Genomic DNA, 24741 nt, shown 5'->3' on the forward strand with positions numbered 1-24741 from the left:
TCAAGTTTAATTATGGAACCACAATTATTCCCGTCAAAATTAATCAGGTAGTCATACCCACGTAATACAAAATGATTTGGATTGCTTCACAGATTCTATGGATCCGCAGAGTGTCATAGTTTTATATACACCTTCCGTTTAAGCGCCCGGTCCACAAACATATGCAGAAACAAAATCATTTGATGGACATTTTAATAATTGTATCTTTAACCAATTATCCGTATTATCCTTTTGAACAAAAAAATACAATTTCTGGGGCATAATTATTACAAAGTCATCAGTGCGTGTTGGGTTGTGTGGGCGGTAGGAAATAAAAATGGTATTATCATTCATGGACTTCAACCCTTCCTTAGACTCGTATCACCATTGACATCTCCCGTTGTCACGGAAAGCGCACTTCATTCAGACTACTTCCGGGTTAGATTAAGGCAACTTCAGCTGAGGACAGGCTGTTTAAGTAATTTAACGCACTGGTCACGGTTTTAGTAGCTGTATTCTGAGGTAACATACATTTAATGCTCCGACGATGTTAGTGTAGATGACGGTGTGTTCCTGATTTAACCGTTTGACTATTTTAGTTGAGTTTATTTTGCGGTCCTTTAGTGATCGAACTGAGTGTGGACCATGGTCGGATGACAACAACAATGGCTAACAGTTCTGTTGTTATAATATTGTGTGTGATGTTTTTTCATCAGTTTGGTAAGTTTGAACACACATATATTTGGTCGATCTTGTACCTTTATATTTATAAATAAGTGGAAAACACACATATTGTGCATCTTTAATTGTCACGTCTTTGCTCCAATTAGGGAAACATCTCCACCGATGACGACATTTCTATCTCTGACTGTGTTTTAATATTTCATAAGACGATATTTAAATTTTTCTTCTCAAGGTGTTGTACTGATGGGTAACACGGACAATGAAATAGTAGCAACAAACGGTAATATATTTTACTATTCGTTCAAAAAGGATAGATTATTAGAATTTAATTGTGGGTCAAAGGAAATATTTATGTAAATAATATTGATAATTTTCACCATTTCTCAAAAAAACCTCAAAAATGGGTGAAACAGACTGGATTTGAAACAAGTTTCAAAGTCACACCTTTACCTTTTATAGGAGCATTCCATCCAGGCTACAGTTATTACATAATTTGTAGCAATGGACTTTTGAAAATTCTGGAAAGGAGTTGGTAGAAAAAAATGTGCAAATTATTTTTATTTACACTTTAGCTTGATTGAATGCTGGGTTTGGGTGTACTGTGTTACCATGGTGCCACATTTTAACAGATATGCTGAAATGACTGCAAACATTTCTTTTTAAGAGGCAAAATGCTTACAGTGAAGGTCATAAAGCTGTGCTTGTTATAAACGTTTTTATAAATATACATTTTTATAAGTCAAAATTAATGTTAGAATTTAAATCGACCAATCCAAAAATTGTATTGTGACATCATCGTTCATTCTAATCAGAACGGATCTTATTTTGAATATGTCGGCAATCACAGTTGCTCTATAATGTATTTGCATGTATTTTGGGTATAGACAATGTTCAGCTTATAAGCCAATCACTATTAAATATTTTAATTTGAATGATATCTGATGATTGGTATTTAAAAATTTCTAACAAAGCCCCGGCTTTGTGCCTTGCAACGTAGTGTGTAGGAAAACCTAAAAATATCCCCGATATTGGGCTGTTAGAAATGTATACCTCAAAAGCAGAAGTCAGCGAATGAGCTCGTCAACTTGCCGCCCCATTTTGAATATTACCAGTATAAATTTTTTTTTTTTAAATTTTGTACATAAAACATTTACTAATATTTATGGCTTTAATAATATTACAATTTAAAATTTTATTTGATTGAAACACAATTTGCAGTATTTATCAACTGCATATTAAATGAAAAATGTGTTTCAGAAATTATCTATTATTTTGAAAATTTATAAATAGGAAAAATGATGTTAATTTCTATACTGAGAGTATTCATTATGATTATGGCCATTATGATTGCTAAATTTGTGTCAACAATCATTTGAAGTTTTCAAAACTTTTAACAAATAAATATTTTATAATAAAACATTCACATATTTCTGAAGTATAGCATAGTAATAAATTTCATTTTGGTAGTATTAAAAAAAAAATTCTCAGTGATAATTGCTTGTAAACAATATTAGCCCATACCATGTGCTCGCATCCACCAAAAATAAGTGAAGATTTACCTATTCAAATTTAGACAATGAATTATTTATTTCCATTTCAGAGGCACCAACAACTGATGATGATGGTACTAACACAGCGTTGATTGTGACTGTATGCATAGTCATTATATTACTATTATCTGTTATTGTCTTCTTTGCTGTCTACCGATACTGTCAACGGGTAACTATATTATAATTTGTAACTACCGTATTTGCTCTGTTAGTAGATATGTACTCCTGTAAAAGATTGCTATGTATCTAAAGTTCAGCTCACAATTAGTTCACAAGTTAATAAATCTATGATAATTTATTGCAAATATGAATCACATTGTCTGGAATACTGTGAATTGATTTCACGAAAAATAAACTATGATGAACGATTATGTACTTTTCCCTGGAGTTCATTGTTAATTATCAAAATGGCAAACATATAAAAGACCTCTGATACATGTCAAATTTGGAGGAAGGGATTGACAAAGTAAGTGAAGCTGAACATAATTTTATATGATTTCTACATAGACAGTAGAGTATCTATTTGGGAGAGATAGGGAGGGTTGCATCAATTATCTAATTGATCCCTGTTATCCCCCGTAGCACATTACCGGTAACATGTGCCTAGTTGATAATTACTTATACATTATCTAGTTAATTATTTAATTACCTGATAATAACTGGAGAAACATCAAATTAGGGTTTAACTTCCTTATTGTTATCAGTTTTTTTACTGAACAAATTTAGAAACAAGTCAGATCAGAGGTCAATCAAATTACAAAGAATAGAGATTATTGTGACTGAGTGACTTTAATATGGGTCCCATACTATGCATGGCAACAGGTATACCCATTAAAAAAACCTAATGCAAGATAGAACTGAGAGCAGAGCTAAATTCACAATAATATTGGTACTGTAACAAATTGAAACAAGACGTACGCAATCAGCTGCTGAAGTAAACATGTCAGTTTCAAAACTAGGACTGTTGCCATGGTGAATGTTATACTGGTTGTAATTTATGTAAATAGTATGATATGAGAAAGGAGCAGAACACATACAAATGGGTTACACATGTCTTATTTATTTGAAAAATATATTTCACATTTTAAACACAAAATTTTTATGTTTTACATTGCTCAGAGCACAAAGCTATCATATGAAGGAAACTGAGTTTCTGCACTGATTACAAACGATCATGCTAGCACAAATCTTGTAAAAAGCCTTTTTGCAGGATTTTTGGGGTAGTAATATCATAGACATTATGTACATTTGATTATTTGCTGAAACCCCACCATGTTTGACCTTTTGATAACTTTACACTCTGTAAGAATTACAAGTAAACTTCTAATTAGGTGCAATTTAGTTAAATTCTTGTGTGTAGGGAAACACCAAATTTAGATTACTGCTGTTATACGAATGTGTATTGCATGCTTTATGTTTTACATGTCAATAATTTGGCTATAGCTGGATCCATGGCGGTGTTTGAGTGGACAGCTGACCACTGAATGTATGTTTGAGTGGACAGCTGACCACTGAATGTATGTTTGAGTGGACAGCTGACCACTGAATGTATGTTTGAGTGGACAGCTGACCACTGAATGTATGTTTGAGTGGACAGCTGACCACTGAATGTATGTTTGAGTGGACAGCTGACCACTGAATGTATGTTTGAGTGGACAGCTGACCACTGAATGTATGTTTGAGTGGACAGCTGACCACTGAATGTATGTTTGAGTGGACAGCTGACCACTGAATGTATGTTTGAGTGGACAGCTGACCACTGAATGTATGTTTGAGTGGACAGCTGACCACTGAATGTATGTTTGAGTGGACAGCTGACCACTGAATGTATGTTTGAGTGGACAGCTGACCACTGAATGTATGTTTGAGTGGACAGCTGACCACTGAATGTATGTTTGAGTGGACAGCTGACCACTGAATGTATGTTTGAGTGGACAGCTGACCACTGAATGTATGTTTGAGTGGACAGCTGACCACTGAATGTAGTGAATAACGCCCACTCCGACAATGACAATGGATTCAGGGCTAATAATCATACATGCAAAAGCGAAGTCAGTCATTACAGAGTCACATTGAACTCGGCATTCTTGCATACTTAATTGTATTTTCAAAATAACCTCTTAGATTTATTATCTCTTAGATTAATTATGTGATTTTTTTTATGTGATTTGCCCCGGGGTATTTGATATCAACAGCTGAGTAGATTATACTCAGAGACTCAAATAAATTACAGTTTTTGCCAATGACAATATTGTTTATTGACATTAGTTTAATAAGTTTGATATTATAGTGAAATATCTTCTATGTCACATGACCATGTGTAATTTAACGTGAAATATTGCCCCTTTTAAAATGTATTGACCCACAAATTAATGAATATTCATGAGCACAGAAACTGCTACGTCATGAATAAATTAGCATAATTTAAAAAAAAAATTGCATAAAGTGTAGGTACTCCTTCTGGAGCTCTGCCCCATGTGTAATTTAACGTGAAATATTGCCCTTATATGGTAGTATAATATTCATAATAAAAAATTGATTGTAACTTTAAAGGGCAGTGGTCGTCAGGTAGCGCATGTTCGAATTTCAGGTAAATAGTGTATTACATGCATTGTGTATGTCGTTATGAGTCCCACATCAAACAGGATGCAGCATGATGACCACCGCCCTTTTATACTATTAAAGATTAACTAATAATTTTGTTGATCATGGAAATAAGTTGCACTGCCAGCAATGAGATTTATGCATCAGATGACATTGAGTTTACATTAGAAGATGTAGACACAGTTTCTATTGTGTCAAAATAGTGTAAATATGTCGGCTGTTTGTTTTTTTCGTCACCTTTTTTAAAGTCAACCTGCTTAATTAATCTCTATTAATTATTATTTTTTAAAACTTGGTACTAACATTGACCATAATTGAACTTCGATGGATGTCATTTTTTTTTCTCTGACAATCCCTGACTGACTTACATTTACATTTCACAGCAGGTCACAAATATTAAGATGAATTTGTTTAAAGTTCTGATTCAAAATGGCTTACTCATTTCAGTTTTGTTTACTCATATTATGGCTAGTTTGTTCTGTGTTTTTTTTCCCCAAAAATCTGATCAAGAATGTAATAAATATGAAATTAATTCCATTTGGTCCAATATTAATTAAGAAATTATAGAAAAATACAAAAATGTGCAAAATGTTGCACCAAATCTTGCTGAGCAAAAAATTTGGCGTACAAAAAAAATTAGCTTTTTCATAACATATTACAATATAGCTTTTATAGTTACAGAAATATGTGTTTATATCTATAATGTCAATACATTTCAATTCATCACAAAATAAATAATCACAGATTGTATGAAGAGTATAATATGTAGGCCAAAGATAATACTGTAAAATTGTAATTTGTCTCAAACAGCCAAAGATGGTATCACAGAAACAACAGCTGTTATCACTCAAACAGGCTGTGATGTATGGTTACCATGGTAACAAAAATAATTGGCTCTGTTGACTGTGTCAATATTTAGTTCAGTTAATTTTAGCTTTTAAAATTTATGATTGTAATAATTAGCAAGTTGGTTAGTTTGGTATGAGCATTATGCAGCTGTTGCAACTACAGTGGTCTGACCCCCTTCACCTTATGTCGATCCTGGTGACCTTTGTCCCTGTATACTGCACATCCTTATTGGATGACTCAATATAGCAGGAACTGCTGTAAAGGTCAGTTATCTTTGCTTTTAGAAGAGAGGTGGCACTTCAAATGATTTTGAAGAAGGAGGTGGTGAGGAAAATAACGATAAGAAAAAGAAGAATCAGAAAAAGAAAAAAGGCGGTGAAGGAAATGAAGATGCCACCAAGGGGGAGTTGGGTTTCATGTTTCCAGCAGCTTTCAATCGAAAGTAAGTTATTCATAAATATTAATTGACCAATTACTGAATTGTTTTTGTGCTGTAAATCCAGTAAAAATTAGAATGGTGTAATTTTATTCAATCTTTAAAAAAAAAACACATTTATGATTAATTTATATTATTTTTTCTACTCCCCAGATATAAAGTGAGATTCAGTTATTTAGGTCCATCTAAAAATCATTTAGAGCTAAAAACTGGTGATATAGTGGAAGTAACAGAAGAAGACAACTATGGTCTCTATAAGGGTAGAATTGGAAAGAGACAAGGATGGTTTCCTATGGGCTATGTGGAGGAATACCATGGTAAGATTATACTGTATGTCATGCATTGTGATTATGGTTGATTGGTTCACTGGGACGGTTGACAGGTTGGCCAGTAAAGTTGACTGGGTTGGTTGACAGACTGGCCAATAAAGTTGACTGGGTTGGTTGACAGGTTGGCCAGTAAAGTTGACTGGTATGGTTGACAGGCTAGCCAGTAAAGTTGACTGGGTTGGTTGACAGGTTGGCAGTAGAGTTGGATGGGATATTTCACAGGTTGGCCAGTATAGTTGACTGGGTTGGTTGACAAGTTAGCCAGTAGAGTTGACTGGGATGGTTGACAGGTTGGCCAATAGAGTTGACTGGGTTGGTTGACAGGTTGGCAATGAAGTTGACTGGGGTGGTTGACAGGTTGGCCAGTAAAGTTGACTGGGATGGTTGACAGGTTGGCAATGAAGTTGACTGGAATGGTTGACAGGTTGGCCAGTAAAGTTGACTGGGGTGGTTGACAGGTTGGCAATGAAGTTGACTGGGATGGTTGACAGATTGGCCAGTAGAGTTGACTGGGATGGTTGACAGGTTGGCCAGTAGAGTTGACTGGGATGGTTGACAGGTTGGCCAGTAGAATTGACTGGGATGGTTGACATGTTGGCCAGTAGAGTTGACTAGGATGGTTGACAGGTTGGCCAGTAGAGTTGGCTTGGATATTTCACAGGTTGGCCAGTAGAGTTGACTGGGATGGTTGACAGGATGGCCAGTAGAGTTGACTGGGATGGTTGACAAGTTGGCCAGTAGAGTTGACTGGGATGGTTGACAGGCTGGCCAGTAGAGTTGACTGGGATGGTTGACAGGTTGGCAAGTAGAGTTGACTGGGATGGTTGACAAGTTGGCCAGTAGAGTTGACTGGGATGGTTGACAGGTTGGCCAGTAGAGTTGACTGGGATGGTTGACAGATTGGCCAGTAGAGTTGACTGGGGTGGTTGACAGGTTGGCCAGTAGAGTTGACTGGGGTGGTTGACAGGTTGGCAATGAAGTTGACTGGGGTGGTTGACAGGTTGATCAGTAGAGTTGACTGGAATGGTTAACAGGTTGGCCAGTAGAGTTGACTGGGATGGGTGACAGGTTGGCCAGTAGAGTTAACTGGAATGGTTGACAGGTTGGCCAGTAAAGTTGACTGGGATGGTTGACAGGTTAGCCAGTAGAGTTGACTGGGGTGGTTGACAGGTTGGCAATGAAGTTGACTAGGGTGGTTGACAGGTTGGCCAGTAGAGTTGACTGGGGTGGTTGACAGGTTGGCCAGTAGAGTTGACTGGGTTGGTTGACAGGTTGGCCAGTAGAGTTGACTGGTATGGTTGACAGGTTGGCCAGTTGAGTTGACTGGGATGGTTGACAGGTTGGCCAGTAGAGTTGACTGGGATGGTTGACAGGTTGGCCAGTAGAGTTGACTGGGGTGGTTGACAGGTTGGCCAGTAAAGTTGACTGGAATGGTTGATTGGTTGGCCAGTAGAGTTAACTGGGGTGGTTGACAGGTTGGCCAGTAGAGTTGACTGGGTTGGTTGACAGGTTGGCCAGTAGAGTTGACTGATATGGTTGACAGGTTGGCCAGTTGAGTTGACTGGGATGGTTGACAGGTTGGCCAGTAGAGTTGACTGGGATGGTTGACAGGATGGCCAGTAGAGTTGACTGGGGTGGTTGACAGGTTGGCCAGTAAAGTTGACTGGAATGGTTGACAGGTTGGCCAGTAGAGTTGACTGGGATGGTTGACAGGTTGGCCAGTAGAGTTAACTGGGGTGGTTGACAGGTTGGCCAGTAAAGTTGACTGGAATGGTTGATAGGTTGGCCAGTAGAGTTGACTGGGATGGTTGACAGATTGGCCAGTAGAGTTGACTGGGTTGGTTGACAGGTTGGCCAGTAGAGTTGACTGGGGTGGTTGACAGGTTGATCTGTAGAGTTGACTGGAATGGTTAACAGGTTCGCCAGTGAAGTTGACAGGGATGGTTGACAGTTTGGCCAGTAGAGTTGACTGGGGTGGTTGACAGGTTGATCAGTAGAGTTGACTGGAATGGTTAACAGGTTGGCCAGTGGAGTTGACAGTTAGGCCAGTAGAGTTGACTGGGATGGTTAACAGATTGACCAGTGAAGTTGACTGGGATGGTTGACAGATTGACCAGTGGAGTTGACTGGGATGGTTGACAGTTTGATTGGGTCGTTATTTTGTGACTACATTTGTGACATGGTAGTGGAAAGTGATTTAAGTTCTAAGAAATTGAGACAATAATTAATTTTGTCAACCTGTTGTTTCAGAATCGCACATCAATGTAGCTTTTGATGATGATAGTGGCAGTAGTAGCTCTACCGGAATAAGAAGCAGAAGCATGTCAACATTTATGAAGGATGGTTCAGGGAATGTGTCAAATGTTGATGATAATGAAGCCATCAACACATCAGTGTTAATACATTGCATTGAGGAATCTCCTCATAATGCAGAAAGTAGTGATGATGATGGTGATGATGATCATGATGATGATCATGATGATGATCATGATGATGATGATAGGAATGCACAGATTCCTAGAAATGATGAAGAAAATGATAAAACAGAGAGAGACTTGCAAGATGGTGTATGGTTGAAAGAATTATCATCTTCAAATGTTCAAAAAAATGACAAAGTTGCTGCGGAAAAGCTGACTGTCTCTTCTAGCAAGGATGATTCAATGTCTAATTATGTAGTGGTTGGATTTGGTAAGAAAAAACCTGTAAATCAAGATCCAGATCTTGTAGACATCAAATTCTTAGAGGAGACTGAACCTAACACTAGTAAATCCAGTCAAAATATTTCCACTTATTCTGATAGCGGAACTCAGAGAAACGCAGCTGATTTTGCTGACCCAATGAAGAAGCTTGCTGCAATGTTAAAAATGGAGAGAAAAAATTTAGATTCCGATTCTGATAATAGTGATAAAGATGATATTATGGCAGATGACAGTTCAATGAACAGAGATAGAGTTGAAAATAACCCAATGCATACTAATGTGCAGTTTAGTGTAAAGAAAAGAAAGGCCCCACCTCCTCCCTCGCAGAGTGTTTCAAATGTAAAAGAAGATGTGGAGAAAGACGACAACATTACAGCGAAGAAGGAGATAGCAAATAAAGGTGGGTTTATTAAAGGTTGTTGCTATGTGTAGTGTTTTTTAAAGGCCTCATACAATGTATACAACATATTAATATATGTAAACTTTGAATATGCAGCTTGACAACCATCGACTTTTAATATTATTATTAGTTGATTTTTTATTATTCATCCAATTAAAGATGAATACTCAGTCGCTAAATTTGTTAACCAATTTTGATAAAACTGAAAATACGGTTTTGTTAATTGTAGTTTCATATGCACTGTTCAACACTTTTCTATTTTTGTTTAGGCACACATACATACATACTTGTCTACCCACCACACATGCATAAATATATTATTAATCTGTTATGTGTGTATAGAGAGATGTTGGTTGCCATGGTGACAACAATTTATCTAAGTTAAAATATTTATATGTGCAGAGACATGTGTGCAACAGGATTCTGGAGAGCCAATTTATGAAAATATGGTAACAAGAACCAAAGCATCAGCTCAGCCAAGCCTACAGATACAAGCAGTGAAACGGCCATCTACTTTGAAAACTGTACCCTCACCACCACTACAGGAGTCACCATTGCCAGAATCAGTCCAGCAAAGCATACTACAGGAGTCGCCATTGCCAGAATCAGTCCATCAAAGCCATTCGATAACTGCAATAAAACAGCCATCTACTTTGAAAGTTATACCCTCACCACTACAAGATTCACCATCGCCTGAATCAGACCATCCAAACCCATCGATAACTGCAATAAAACGGCCATCTACTTTGAAAGTTATACCCTCACCACCACTACAAGATTCACCATCGCCTGAATCAGACCATCCAAACCCATCGATAACTGCAATAAAACGTCCATCTACTTTGAAAGTTATACCCTCACCACCACTACAAGATTCACCATCGCCTGAATCAGACCATCCAAACCCATCGATAACTGCAATAAAACGTCCATCTACTTTGAAAGTTATACCCTCACCACCACTACAAGATTCACCATCGCCTGAATCAGACCATCCAAACCCATCGATAACTGAAATAAAACGTCCATCTACTTTGAAAGTTATACCCTCACCACCACTACAAGATTCACCATCGCCAAAGCCAGCAGCATCTCATGCACCTAAGCAGAAATTCTACCAAGCGCTGTATAATTACAATGGAAGTGGATCAGGTGAACTTGACCTCATAATTAACGATATCCTGATAATCCTAGAACGAAGCCCAAATGGATGGGTCAAAGGTCGATTGGAGAAGAATGGTCTGTCTGGTTGGTTGCCCGAGTCATATATTGAAGAGTGGACACTTGATTCTGTAAGTAAAATACAATTGTTTTTTAAGCCATTAGAATAACCTATCAAGCGGAAATATTTAATGACATGTTAAAACATGTCTTTGAATTTTAAATCTGAATATTCAAAGCATTTCTATGTTCTTTATATTTTCAAGGTTGAATTTTATTTTTTTGTGTTTTTGTCATTTAATCTTTTCATACATTTCATGTAACAGTAAAGGGAAGGATATAATTTTGACTTTTGATTAGTGTTCTATCTTACTGTAAAGTACCCTTTTTAACTTATATTCAATAAATTTTGGCTATATTCACTGAAGGAATGAATCACTGACAAATAAAATATAGTGAAAATACCTTTTTTCCCTATATTTTATATTCAATTTATTAAAAATCTTCATCCAAAAAAGCCAAAATGTCATTTCAGCAAAATATTTCGTTTAAATATAACCTTTTGCATAAATCTGTAGGATAGATGAAAACCATATCTCCATTTGACATGCTTAAGTGGAAATATATTTTTAACCAAAATACTTACTTTTGTTCTAGGTATAAAAAAAAACATTCAGCCTTTCAAACCACTAGAGGGCTGCCTGGCTATGTCGAATTTTCATTGTCATAATTCAATCTTTCTTTCAGAAGTATTTTAGTATTGTCATTGCAATTGCAGCATACATGTGTCATGCATCAAATCATCATTTGGTCAGCTCATCTATTACATCTATTCATCTAGGTTGCTATAGTAATAGGTAGGAATTTATTTGTTAACCTGGTCTTTTTGTTCTCGTACATCATCAAAATACTTCAATGCAAAATTTGAGTCAAGAGTTAATTTTATAATGAATTATTTGCTACAGAGTTCATTATATCTATCGAAAATCATTTTATAACAAGTATCATTTCTTCATCAGTTACTGTGTATCCTAGCAAATGTTCATGATACTCTAGTCCTGTAACTAGGCATTAATGGAGATTTATTTGTTCATCTTAAGGCATATATATCACTGCAATTATCAATGAATATGCAAGCATTCAATTAAAATGAAGACAATAATGACATTTTAAATATTTCAATAATTCTAATCTGGAGACTTTGAAATTCAAATGTTAATTTTTATCTTTTGTGCATTATATTATATTGTATAAAAATAAATAATCTATTTTCAGGATTTGCAAGAAATCAAAAATGATGGTCATAGTGATGATTTTGAAGAGGGCGTAGGTATGTATGTTAATTTGTTCTAAGCAGAAGTTGGTTAAATGGAATAATATGAGCTTAAGCATTCTTAGCCAATCGGATTAATCTTCATCCATTTCTAGCCAATCATATTAGTCTTCACAAGTTTTTAACAAATCAGATTAAACCTCATTCATTCATAGCCAATCAGATTAAAACCACACCCATTTTTCAGCTAATCAGATTAATCTTCTTTCATTTCAAGCCAATCAGATTACATCTCATCCTTTACTAGCCAATCAGATTAATCTTCATCAATTTTTAGCCAATCCTGTATCATTATAATGTTTTATCAACAATCTTTGTATCATAATCATGTAAATATATTCTATTTTTGAACAAGAATGAAATAAGTGACACCCATTTGTCATTCAAAGTGTTGTAATCTAAATATCAATTTTGTTCAAAACTTATTTACTAGAAAAATATACTGATAATATTGGCATGTAATAATAGTCAATACAACAAACATCAAAACAATTTGAATATTTTTAAAAATGAATTATGAAAAAAAACTAAAATTCTCCATGTATTTCTAAACACATTTCTAAATATTTTCATTTTGATAATTCCCTGGCATAAGCGAAACGATTCTGAGCATGTAAAATTACTGGAAGGAAAAATGAAGGTTGGAAAAGTTGGGCATATACCATATATATAAGACCACCTCAAAAACTTTAAATCATTTTCTGTTTAACATTGTAACCAATGTTATATTTAGCGTACTGGTGTCCATTTCCTTATTTTCAAAAAGACAAAGTTGTTGAAGTTGACAACATGTTATTAAGAAACACACATACTCAAAATAGACTGGGCTGTGTTAGAAAATAAAAATTCATTACTCTGCATAGACATGTTATAAACTATAATTACGTAGAGAAAAAAACAGACTTGTGATAAAACAATCCCAAGTAGATGGCAACAGCAGCATATGCGAAAAACAAACATGGCGGCGTCCTCATTTGTATACCAATCACAATTTTCATGCAATGAAACACACTTTTTACATTCAAATTTTAATAAACAAAATCTTTATTTTTAAAATTAAACTCATTATTGATACCTGGTAAAGGAGGTAAAGGCTTATGTCTGGGGGGGGGGGGTACATTAAAAGTTTTAAGAAGTCAATAAAAAGTAGAATATAATGTCATAAAATAACTGTTATTCTCACCATGTTCAGAATACAAAGCAGTGTACAGTTACCATGGCAACAGTAATAATGAACTGTCATTTAGTTCTGGTGACATTATCATTGTATTAGAAGAATGTGACAATGGATGGTGGCGAGGTAACCATGACAACACCCAAGGATGGTTTCCAGGCTCCTATGTGCAGGTATATACTATACATTTTCTTGTGACTTCACACTTTACTAACATTATAAATGTACATCCGCCGACTGAATATAAACCCTATTTTTTTTTCTTAGCCTTGTGATGATGAAAATGGTGATGTAAATGATGCACAGGCACCTCACAATGTTGATCAACCTGACGGTAGAAAGCAACCTTATGGCGAATTTGAAGTTATCCCCCAGTTAATGGAAGCTATGAAAGCAAGGGGTAAGTGTGAGTAAATCATGCAGTTACAGTTGTCCTGCAACTATGAAATTTAAAAAATTAAAACATGCCACAGTATTGTGCTTTTCAAATTTTATGTTAACAAAATAATGCATTTTACATGCAATTTAAACAATGCATGTGATCAGTGTTTAAAAACTCACAGGCAGATCCATGCATCAGGGGATGTGAACTGCAATATATTACAATAAGGTCGGCCCAATAAGACTGCTCCATGAGTCGGTTGACGGTCGTAAAAAAATGATGAATAATGTTTAAAATGTCAAATGTTTTTACATTAGTCATCAAAACTACACAAAACCTCATGTGTATCTTCCATTTTCATTTTGTGCTCATGTATTTTCCTTGTGGGCCAAGAGCGTTTATGCGGGACCAAAAAACTTGTAGGCCCCGGTCACCTTTAATGGCAAACACTGAATTGGGTTTTGTATAAAACTCAATTTGGCAACTTGACAACTGTGGGATTTTTAGATCTGTGTTATTTTTTTAAGTCTTTATTATTTTTATGTAGAATAACAGTAATATTGATGTTCTATTAAACTTACAAACATTATTGTCATTACTTTTTTTATTAAAATATTATTTGCGTGTTGCCTTTTCAGGCTTGACTTCACCAAAACGAAGAGCTCCAGAACCACCTGTTGGTCAGAAGAAGGCAAAGCCACTGAGCCCAGACAGAACAAGCATGCAGAGCTATACAAGTGAAGGTCTATTGTCTCCTAGAACGCTTGTACCAAGACCGAATAATGCTGCAATGCGATTGGCTGAACGGCATGAAAACAAAAGGATAAGCATTGCCAGCTTGGGAGAAGAGAACGGTTTAGAAATAACACCTGGTGGCAGATCATCTATGAGGCTTGTAAAAATCAAAGCAGAAGCTGTTAAAAAGGGGGCAGAGTCAAGATATCAAGAAGCGCCCTCAAGGCCGACACCACCACCTCCGGAGGCTATCAGGAAATACACTCTGAAAGGTCGGAAAGAGTTGGCTCAGAAGGACAAACAAAATGATTCTGTAGTTGTTGACGAAAAAATTGTTCCAAAACCAAAACCTAGAGAAAGAACTTCAGATAGAAATGGTTTATCTGTTTCTGATAGTAGTGCCAGATTACCGCAGGCTAGTGATAGAACTGTTACATCGTTACCAGAGAAGTTTAACAAACCACGGTCAAGAAAACCGTATTACGAAAATGTGTCATTCAGTCCAGGAGAATCAAATGCCAGACCGAGAGTTTCACCGAGGTCAAATGTCGGTGGAGTTCAATCATCAAAGGCAGCAGTAACACACAAAGCTGATCATTCAGCAACACAGCTTGTAAGACGACCACAACCGACATCCAGACAACTACAAAGCGAGAGACCCCGATCATCATCTTTTAACGATATTGAAACTTATACTGAACATTACGACACTCGCAGACGGTCTGGTACATTGATGCATAAGTCTGATATGCACATTGCACATTCACCTTCATATTCGCCAGAAAGACAACAGGCATCTCCATCACCACGTAACCATGATGATTCTACTTATATGAATCTGCAAATGATAAATGATATGAACCGGCCAACTCCGGTACCAAGAACACGCTGGTCACTGGTACTGTCTGGTGAGTGTAGATTTTGTTCTCTGGATAGAAATTGTGTTTATTAAATATTATATATAGATTTGACTATTAAATTCCATTGCACATTCAGTATTTGTAGCATTGTTGTTTGGCATATTATTAAGTTGATTAATAAGAAAGGTCATCCAATATGAATTAACGCTATCTGCCTTGCAACTGAAGACACATGTGTCATTGTTTTTCTATACTGTTTTGATACAATAATCTACATTGTTTAGTTATTGTTCATTCTGCGTTTTTGAGCTACACCATCAGCACTACTTTTGACAAAAATATCATGATAATCAGGTGACACCATTACAAAGTATGTATTCTGTTGCTTCAAATTAAAGTAGTCGGAACTGAACAACACACAAATTTAAGATTGAGTGTGAGGCATACATTCACTATTCTCTGTATAAGCGCTGGAATTTCTCATTTAAATATTAATACATTTCTTCCACAGACGACTCAAATATTCCAGAGCCTTCTCCAAGACAAACGCCTCTAGCACTTAGTCCAATACCTATAGATAGATATTATTCACCGCCACACGAGGAGGACACGTCCAACTTATATGAGAATATCAACTATGCAGCTGTTATTAATGAGAGAACAGCCGGAGATGGAGCTGAGACTGTGAGTGGTGCAGTCAGTGTAAATCACGGGTAAGTACATTTTAATTTTTGAGAAACACAAATGTTTGTGAATGCAATTTGGTAAATTTGAGATTTTGAGATTTAAATTTTGTCCTCAAGTATGCCTTTAAATAATCAAATTGCGAAAATTGTGAGAAAACTATCTACGGCATTTTGATTTATGAGCATGTGTGTCTAAAGATGTACTGGATTGGATACGATAGTAAGTTTTTTTACCAATAATTAAAATTAGTTGTTACAGGCTGTCAGACTTAAAACGTGGTGAGTTCCTTGTACAGAGTTTGCTGTGATTACAAAGAAATCACTGCTCTGTTTATTTCAATGTGTTTCCATCCCATAGTTTCACCGTTCTTGAGTAATGGTGGAAGGTTTCAAAAGCAGGATGTGACAGCGAGTTATGACATCGTACAAATGTTTTAAAGTGGAATATCTGTAAAGTGTACTTGATTTATTGATCATAGAGCACATCACTTCTATAAATATATATGCGGAAAGTATATGTGGAAAGTACATAGAGGTCGTTGCACAATCAGAAGAGATGACAATAGCATTCAGTGTTGGGATCTGCGATCTGGCATGAACATATTTGAAAAATAGGAAATTCAATTCTGTGACTATTTTGATCGGAGTATGCCTTTTTATATAGTTAAACAGTATCTAAGACTTTCACTATGGCAAGGTGGCATATTAATAAAAATCAAACTAAAATTAACTGAAAAAAACCTCAAGCAAATGCCCAACCTTGAGTAAACTGAAATCAGAATCTCATTGTTCATTCATTCATTCATTCCTGATTGCATGAAACAGAAAAATAAAGTAGTGTATTCTGATTATCTAAAAGAGCAATTTCAGTGATTTTCCTTACCAGATGCATAACCATGAAATGTGGTTTGCATACTGAATTTAGAAATGATTTCTTGTATACATCCAGGGCTACAGTTTAATTAACAAGGTTGTTTATTTTTATTTACCAAAATCAATGAAAAAAATATTTTCCAATATTTTGACGAAATAAAACAAAAAGAACAAATAACAAATATTGTTGATGTTGTAAAATTTGGGCAAAATATGAAACAAAAAATTAATAGAGACACATGAATTGAATTCAGTATTATTGATGGTTACTGAGCAAACATGTTGATTCCGAACTGATTTTGTTAATATGCAAAAATATGGATTTAACATATGCAGTTTAATTTTATAGTGTTAGACATTTAATTTTTAAGCCAACAGTCAAACTTTGAGTACATTTTTAGTTTTTAGTAAATATTTGGCTATTTTTGTCCTAATCGTATGAAGAAAAGTGCAGATTGTGAATTTGTGATGAAAAAAGGGAACTGGTGGTGAAAAGGAAAAATTGAATCCTAGGTATTCATTACAATATGCGCCTACACAATACCTGCATATATTAAATGGTGCAATCTGATTGGATAATATAAGTCATGTGTTCTAATTATATTCTCATTCATTTTCAGATCACTGACATCAACACCTCTGCCAAAACAACACAATGCTTTGTTTACATATACAGCTCATTCAAAAGATGAACTAAGCTTCAAAGCTGGTGATGTCATTGTAGAACTTGAGGTATGTGCTAAATCTATCTAATCTAACTGAATAGGCAGGTCTGACAAGAATGTAGAGAGATTTGGGGTTTAAACTTAATTTATTTCCACTCTAAGGTGCCATTAAATAGAAATAATGCAAGACTCTGTCATAAGTGATGTTCATTAAAGGACATGTGATTCAACATTTTTCAAGAAGTATTTTTATTATTTACAGACATTTGATGGCAGTGGTTGGTGCCAAGGAATGCTACAAGATGGATCTGTTGGACTCTATCCATCTAACTATGTACAACTCATGACAGAACTCTGAAGATACATTGGCAGCTGAATATAAAGAACTGCAACCAAGGACAGAAAAGTGTGTTCAATTTTTTTCAAGTGCTGGTTGTAGGAACACTTATCATACATTTATACTATGGGGTGCTGCATTATGTGGGTTTTTTGTGTCGACAGTTGTTACTGTATATTGCACAGTAATATGATTCCTATAAAATACATAAAATAAGAAGGGCTACCCCCGAATTGAGTTGATATGTCGATAAAAAGACAAAAACTCTATGCATCTCCTGACTTGCAGCATACATGGAACAGCACGCTATTTTGCCCTTGGTTCTAATTATAATTTTGTCACTTTCATCCAATAAATTTTATTTCAAGTTTTCGATTAATTTCAAATCGTGACATATTCTTTCATTATCTCGAATTTCACAAATTCAAGATTACTATTTCATATGAATCAACTCTATATTAGGGGTAATATATATATATATATATATATATATATATATATATATATATATATATATATATATATATATATATATATATATATATATATATATATACACAAATTGAATGTATTATTTTTATTGCACTTAAGAATATCAACAATCTTTTCACAAGGTATTCAAAAAATCCACAATTGTGTCATGTATTCACACATTCACTACTTCCTTATATAGACTTATACCCATAATGCAATTCTGTTTTTTTAATCTCCACACTGGGATGTAAAAGAATCTAATTGTACATTGTATTTGATGTGTATCTTTGAATGTAAATCCATTACTATATCCTTGCCTTAGCTTTGGTGAATACTGTATCTCCAATAAAAGGACACGTATACAAAAAAGAACTGCCTTTGTACTGTGTATACTGGATCAATAAAATATTAATTATTTTGACCATAGAGAACACTGTTGTCATTTACATGTGAGTGTATGTGCTACTGATTGAGCAAATACAGTTTGATTTTATTTGAATTTATTCAAATTAGTGAGTTGATATGATGATAAACCAATGGATGCTTATATTCCAACTGGAACATTTTAACCACATATATTTTAATCACAATTTGAAAATAGCGTTATAATTAAATTTCCAATGGCATGCAACTTTTTTTATGACCAATTTTTTAGTCTTGATCAAAACTTTTGAAAAAAAATATGAGAAATAATTATGCAGGTTTATTTTTTGAAAGGTGACAAAACTTATTTTTTGGCATTCATTTTTTTTTTTCAAGTTATATTTTTATTCCCAGTAATATTCAAGGTGTTCTCAGTTGAACAATAAATTTGACCTTACTGTTCAATGATTCAACACGACAACATGCTTCATGCCCTAATTAGCATTTACCACCATTGCCACCCAAAAAAAACAATGTATTATAGCGCCACCAAGTGTTCAGAATTGATTTTCATTGCAAAATATTTATAGATTTTTGATTTTGAGTTTTGTTTGTGGCGATTTTCACAACGATATAATGATTGACAGCAAATAGCTAATTATCTAACTAGTTATCTGTGGTCATATTATGGTAGGTTGTAACCAAATTTTTATGAATGTATATTTTATTTTTATCGTAAAAATAAACATAAAAGTTGGTAAAGGTCGCTTGTTTTACACATTTTCTTCATTATGTGATTCAGTATAGTGCAAGACATTGCATATCAGTCACAGTTCTAAAGTTACTAGTATTACAACTTTTTTTGAAAAAGTATTCAATTTGTAATGAATTTGCGAGAAAAATGCAGTAAACTTGAAACTATTATGCATTATATAGAAAAATTGTATTTATATCAATTCATATAAATGAAGGATATATGTGCACAAATCAGTGCAATTCATTCATTCGAAGTAGAGTCGTGGTCAAATAATTGATTTTGTTTACATTTATTTGCCATAGGATTCTATGGATTTACATATGCTGAGACAAAAATGTAATATACAGGTATATAGATTTGATTACTAGGTACTAGTACCATAATGTGTAAACCAAACACAAAATCAGTTCAATATTCAGATGAACAGATTATCTTGAACTTGACCATGAAACTACATGAACCACTCTGAGGCACAGCTTTTTAATAATATTTTTAAATGAGTTAATGGATATATGGAATGGAAATTTGCCTGAACTGGTGTCTTTTAAAACATCTTTTTATGAAAATAAGTTGGGTTAAGTTTGAATTCTGGCTTTTTGCCATTGTTTTGTTAAAAAAAAATCAATTAAAATTATTATTATACATCTTTTCTTCCCAACGATACATCATGGGAATGCCGAAATCCAAAAAGTTTAGAACAGATTTAGTGAACTTTTTTGTGTGTATCCGTCAAACCCCAGGGGCTGTCATGTTTGTTTTTATTATTAGAGGATGCTTACATTCGTAATCGCTCCATATTTGGAATTTCCTAATATGGTATGATGAAAATACCAAGTGCAATACGGCCTGTTGTAAATCATGGCATTACGATGACAGATGTATAATAATGACATTTATATGTACTCTTAAAAATGTAAGAAAAAAAGTGAGTTTTAACAAAACATTGCTGAAAATTGTGCATCTCATCTTTAAAGAAGAACAGTTCAGAAAAACTTTTGTGTGTATTGGAAGCAAGAAATACAATGAAAATATGCATAATTGTTAGTTTACATATATTTTGAGAATATACCGGTAAATGACAATAACAGGTAACAAAAAAAAAATACTCTGAATTTTTTTAATATATAAATCAGCCTGTCACCAAGAAAATTTAGGGACAATTATTGTTTTCAAGTTGATGATACTTAATCACTGAAATAGACATGTAGCACATGGATGATATTGAAGAATTTTAAATATGCTAATGAATTTAAATTTAATACTGAATATTCAAAATGAATTTGAAAATGACATATTTGACAAAATTCAAATGAAATTGGTAAAATAGTTAAGTAAACATTGTAACTTTAATTAAATATGCAAAACTGTCTGTTAAATAAGTTAAACTCCTTTATTGCATAGTCAACCAATCTTGAATAAGTAAGTACCAAGCATAATTCCAATTTTAAAAAGAACTACCGATATGTAGAAGTCTCTGTAATACACACCAGAAAAGCCTCGTACTTTGCTTGTTATGAATTTACCTATATGACTTTTAGACAAATATCAACAGATGAGTTTTTTTTAGCTCCGCTGTCGACTTTGTCGAGTGGAGCTTATCATATGAGTGATTGTCCGTCGTCGTCATCTGTCGTCCTGCGTCCGTGTCAATGTTTTACTTGTTCGACTTCTTCTTGAAAACTACAAGTCTGAATGCTTTGATACTTGGTATATATGTACCTTAGGTAGACCTCTCTCAGATTTGTTCATTTCATGATCATATCTTCAATTCTCTAATTTTGGTGAATATTTTGTCATTTTTAGCTCCGCTGTCGACTTTGTCGAGCGGAGCTTATCATATGAGTGATTGTCCGTCGTCGTCCGTCGTCGTCGTCCGTCGTCCGTCGTCCGTCGTCCGTGTCAATGTTTTACTTTTTCGACTTCTTCTTGAAAACTACAAGCCTAAATGCTTTGATAATTGGTGTATATGTACCTTGGGTAGACCTCTCTTAGGTTTGTTCATTTCATGTTGATATCTTTAATTCTCTAATTTTGGTGAATATTTTTGTCATTTTTGGTAAAAAGTGATATTTTTGACTTCTTGTTAAAAACCACAAGTCCGATTGCTTTGATATTACATATATAGGTACTACATGTGGACCTCTCTCAGATTTGTTCATTTTGTGATGATATCTTCAATTCTCTAATTTTGGTGAATATTTTTGTCATTTTTGGTAAAAAGTGATATTTTCGACTTCTTGTTGAAAACTGTAAGTCCGATTGCTTTGATATTACATATATAGGTACTACATGTGGACCTCTCTCAGATTTGTTCGTTTTGTGATGATGTTTTCAATTCTCTAATTAATTTATTTTGGTGAATATTTTTGTAATTTTTGGTAAAAAGTGATATTTTCGACTTCTTGTTAAAAACTGTAAGTCTGATTGCTTTGACACTATTCATATTGTTCATTTTCTAATGATGTCTTCAGTTCTTTAATTGAAATGTGCATTGCTAACAGCGGAGCTATCTCAGCCGATAGGCTGCTTGTTAGTAAAAAGTGATATTTTCGACTTCTTGTTAAAAACCGCAAGTCCAATTGCTTTGATATTACATATATAGGTACTACATGTGGATCTCTCTCAGATTTGTTCATTTTGTAATGATATCTTCAATTCTCTAATTTTGGTGAATATTTTTGTCATTTTTGGTAAAAAGTGATATTTTCGACTTCTTGTTAAAAACCGCAAGTCCAATTGCTTTGATATTACATTTGTAGGTACTACATGTAGACCTCTCTTAGATTTGTTCATTTTGTAATGATATCTTTAATTCTCTAATTTTGGTGAATATTTTTGTCATTTTTGGTAAAAAGGGATATTTTCAACTTCTTGTTAAAAACCGCAAGTCCAATTGCTTTGATATTACATATATAGGTACTACATGTGGACCTCTCTCAGATTTGTTCATTTTGTAATGATATCTTAAATTCTCTAATTTTGGTGAATATTTTTGTCATTTTTGGTAAAAAGTGATATTTTCGACTTCTTGTTAAAAACCACAAGTCCAATTGCTTTGATATTACATATATAGGTACTACATATGAACCACTCTCAAATTTGTTCATTTCATGATGATATCTTCAATTCTCTAATTTTGATGAATATTTTTGGCATTTTTGGTAAAAGTGATATTTTCAACTTCTTGTTAAAAACCGCAAGTCCAATTGCTTTGATATTACATATATAGGTACTACATGTAGACCTCTCTCAGATTTGTTCATTTCATGATGATATCTTTAATTTTATAATTTTGGTGAATATTTTTGGTAAAAAATGTTATTTTCAACTTCTTGTTAAAAACCGCAAGTCCAATTGCTTTGATATTACATATATAGGTACTACATGTGAACCATTCTCAAATTTATTCATTTCATGACGATATCTTTAATTTTCTAATTTTGGTGAATATTTTTGTCATTTTTGGTAAAAAGTGGTATTTTCTTCTTGTTAAAAACCACAATCATTTATGGTGAAAAATTATATTTTTGAGTTCTTGTTGAAAACAGCAAGTCCCATTGCATTGATACAATGTATATTGTTCATTTTCTAATGATATCTTCTGTTCTTTAATTGAAATGTGCTTTACTAACAGCGGAGCTATCTCAGCCGAGAGGCTGCTTGTTAGAGATAAGAACTGAAAAATCCATAAGTGTGCTGTTTATTATTCTAATTAGGTAGTTCTCATTATATAGAGCGAATATGAGGCTGTGGTGGCCACAAAGTTGTATTACGTTGTATTGTAAGTATATTGTGTTTTGTAGCTTATTTTCAATGATTTGCGATGGTTATTTGCAAATTAATTCACAATGATTAATTCATTTTAAACAAAACAAAAGTTCCTGCAGTAAATACAATAATTATTCATTTCATTTCGTAATTTTTACCGATAAGTGAACTGTGCTAAAATAATAAATTCACATGATCATTTACAATTACAATAAAACTCACTATTTCACTTGAAATTCTGTGAATTTAAAATCCAGTGAATAAGGGGAATATCCAAAAAGTAAAGTTAAAACGCCCTCTTGTGGTCAAGCAGTTAAAAAACAACTGCATTTGTACAATTTTCGTATCAGTCAGGTAGTGAGGGCGCTAAACACAAATGTTTGACAGACGCTACATAAGCCAGTTGACTGCTGCGATTTTGAAACGTATTCTTCATAAACGTACTAAAAATCGTAATTTATGCTAAAAAAATGTATTAAATGTGGAGTCTAGTGTGAGAATAAGTGTTCCATGTTTTATTGTGGTTTTATGGCCCGTTTTATGGTTCTAATAGTTAGGGACAAGTTATTTATGTGCAATGCAAATGCATTTTAGTTAATTGAATGACAACATGTACAATAATTATCTCCGTACGTAATGTTAATATGACGTAAATATTTTTCTCATTGAACAATCTATTAAAGAACACTTAAAACTCCTCGGAAGAAATTAAAAAGGTTACATAACAAAGAAAACATTGACGTTATTACTTTTTTTTTTAAATGCATCTTCCTTTGTAAAAGACGCGGGATCTGTCAAATAAAGGCATAGGCGCTGTACAATCTGGAAATTATCAACCCAAATTTAACACTTTTCAGGTCATGCACATGTTTCCCATCTGAGGAAGTTTCCGGACCTCACAATACTTTGCACCACAGTGGAGCGACGTATTTTACAATGAAACCATTGTCGGTGGTTAACCGGAAATGTGAACACCTACACGTCACGTACGGGACGCGGACCTTGGGGGAGTCTGGTTTCAGTCGGTTGGAAAGTGAGAAGTTTTCAAACCCAATTTTACTGCCTACCATTATTTGTTAGTACGTCTTTCGCGTTAATTAAAAGTCGACAATTTGCTAGTCATTAGTCTCGCTTCGTTTAAATTAATTTGTTTAAATTTCTTTATCTCTCACCGACTTTCTTTGTAGTCCGCCGTTATATTCCGAACTTGCTACGTCTTTGATTATTACGGTGTGTCGCGCCTCGAATCAGTACAGTCTTAGTATGGACCCAAACGTATTGTATGCTAGCGCCCAGGGCAACGCGTTTCTCGATTTCTCATATTTGTTTCCATCTGTGCTCTGCAACTTGTGACTTCATTCAGTGATTTTTTCTCCGGAAAAAAAAAAAACCCAAAAACATTCCTTTATCTAAAATACCGAGTATATATTCACAGAATATGTAATATGCTATTCCAAAGTAGTTTTGCATAATTGGCCTTCTTTGATGGCTAGATCTAAAGTGATCCTGGGCAGATGAACCTTCATTGTCGAAAGACATGGGACTCCTTAAATAAAATAAACTTAACTGAAGTTGAGGTCGCATAAAACCACAGACCTCGGAATGAAACTAAACTGCTATGAAGATATAACTATACTATATTT

The 24741-nt window shown here is 34.3% G+C and overlaps 1 protein-coding gene across 1 annotated transcript; it reads left to right on the forward strand.

Moving 5' to 3' along the window:
- Nucleotides 1-336: 336 nt before the first annotated feature.
- LOC102800513 (uncharacterized) lies at nt 337-17955 on the forward strand. The gene is made up of 14 exons (XM_085497792.1): nt 337-699; nt 896-943; nt 2264-2382; nt 5951-6108; nt 6256-6419; nt 8682-9530; nt 9933-10822; nt 11967-12021; nt 13217-13371; nt 13466-13598; nt 14219-15223; nt 15687-15888; nt 17355-17466; nt 17662-17955. Exons 1-14 carry the CDS (start codon nt 633-635, stop codon nt 17755-17757), a joined length of 4053 nt encoding a protein of 1350 aa, XP_085353918.1. The 5' UTR covers nt 337-632; the 3' UTR covers nt 17758-17955.
- The last annotated feature ends 6786 nt before the right edge of the window (nt 17956-24741 follow it).

The sequence above is a fragment of the Saccoglossus kowalevskii genome, chromosome 4, assembly GCF_978046115.1.
Source record: "Saccoglossus kowalevskii chromosome 4, keSacKowa6.1, whole genome shotgun sequence".
Lineage (NCBI taxonomy): Eukaryota > Metazoa > Hemichordata > Enteropneusta > Harrimaniidae > Saccoglossus > Saccoglossus kowalevskii.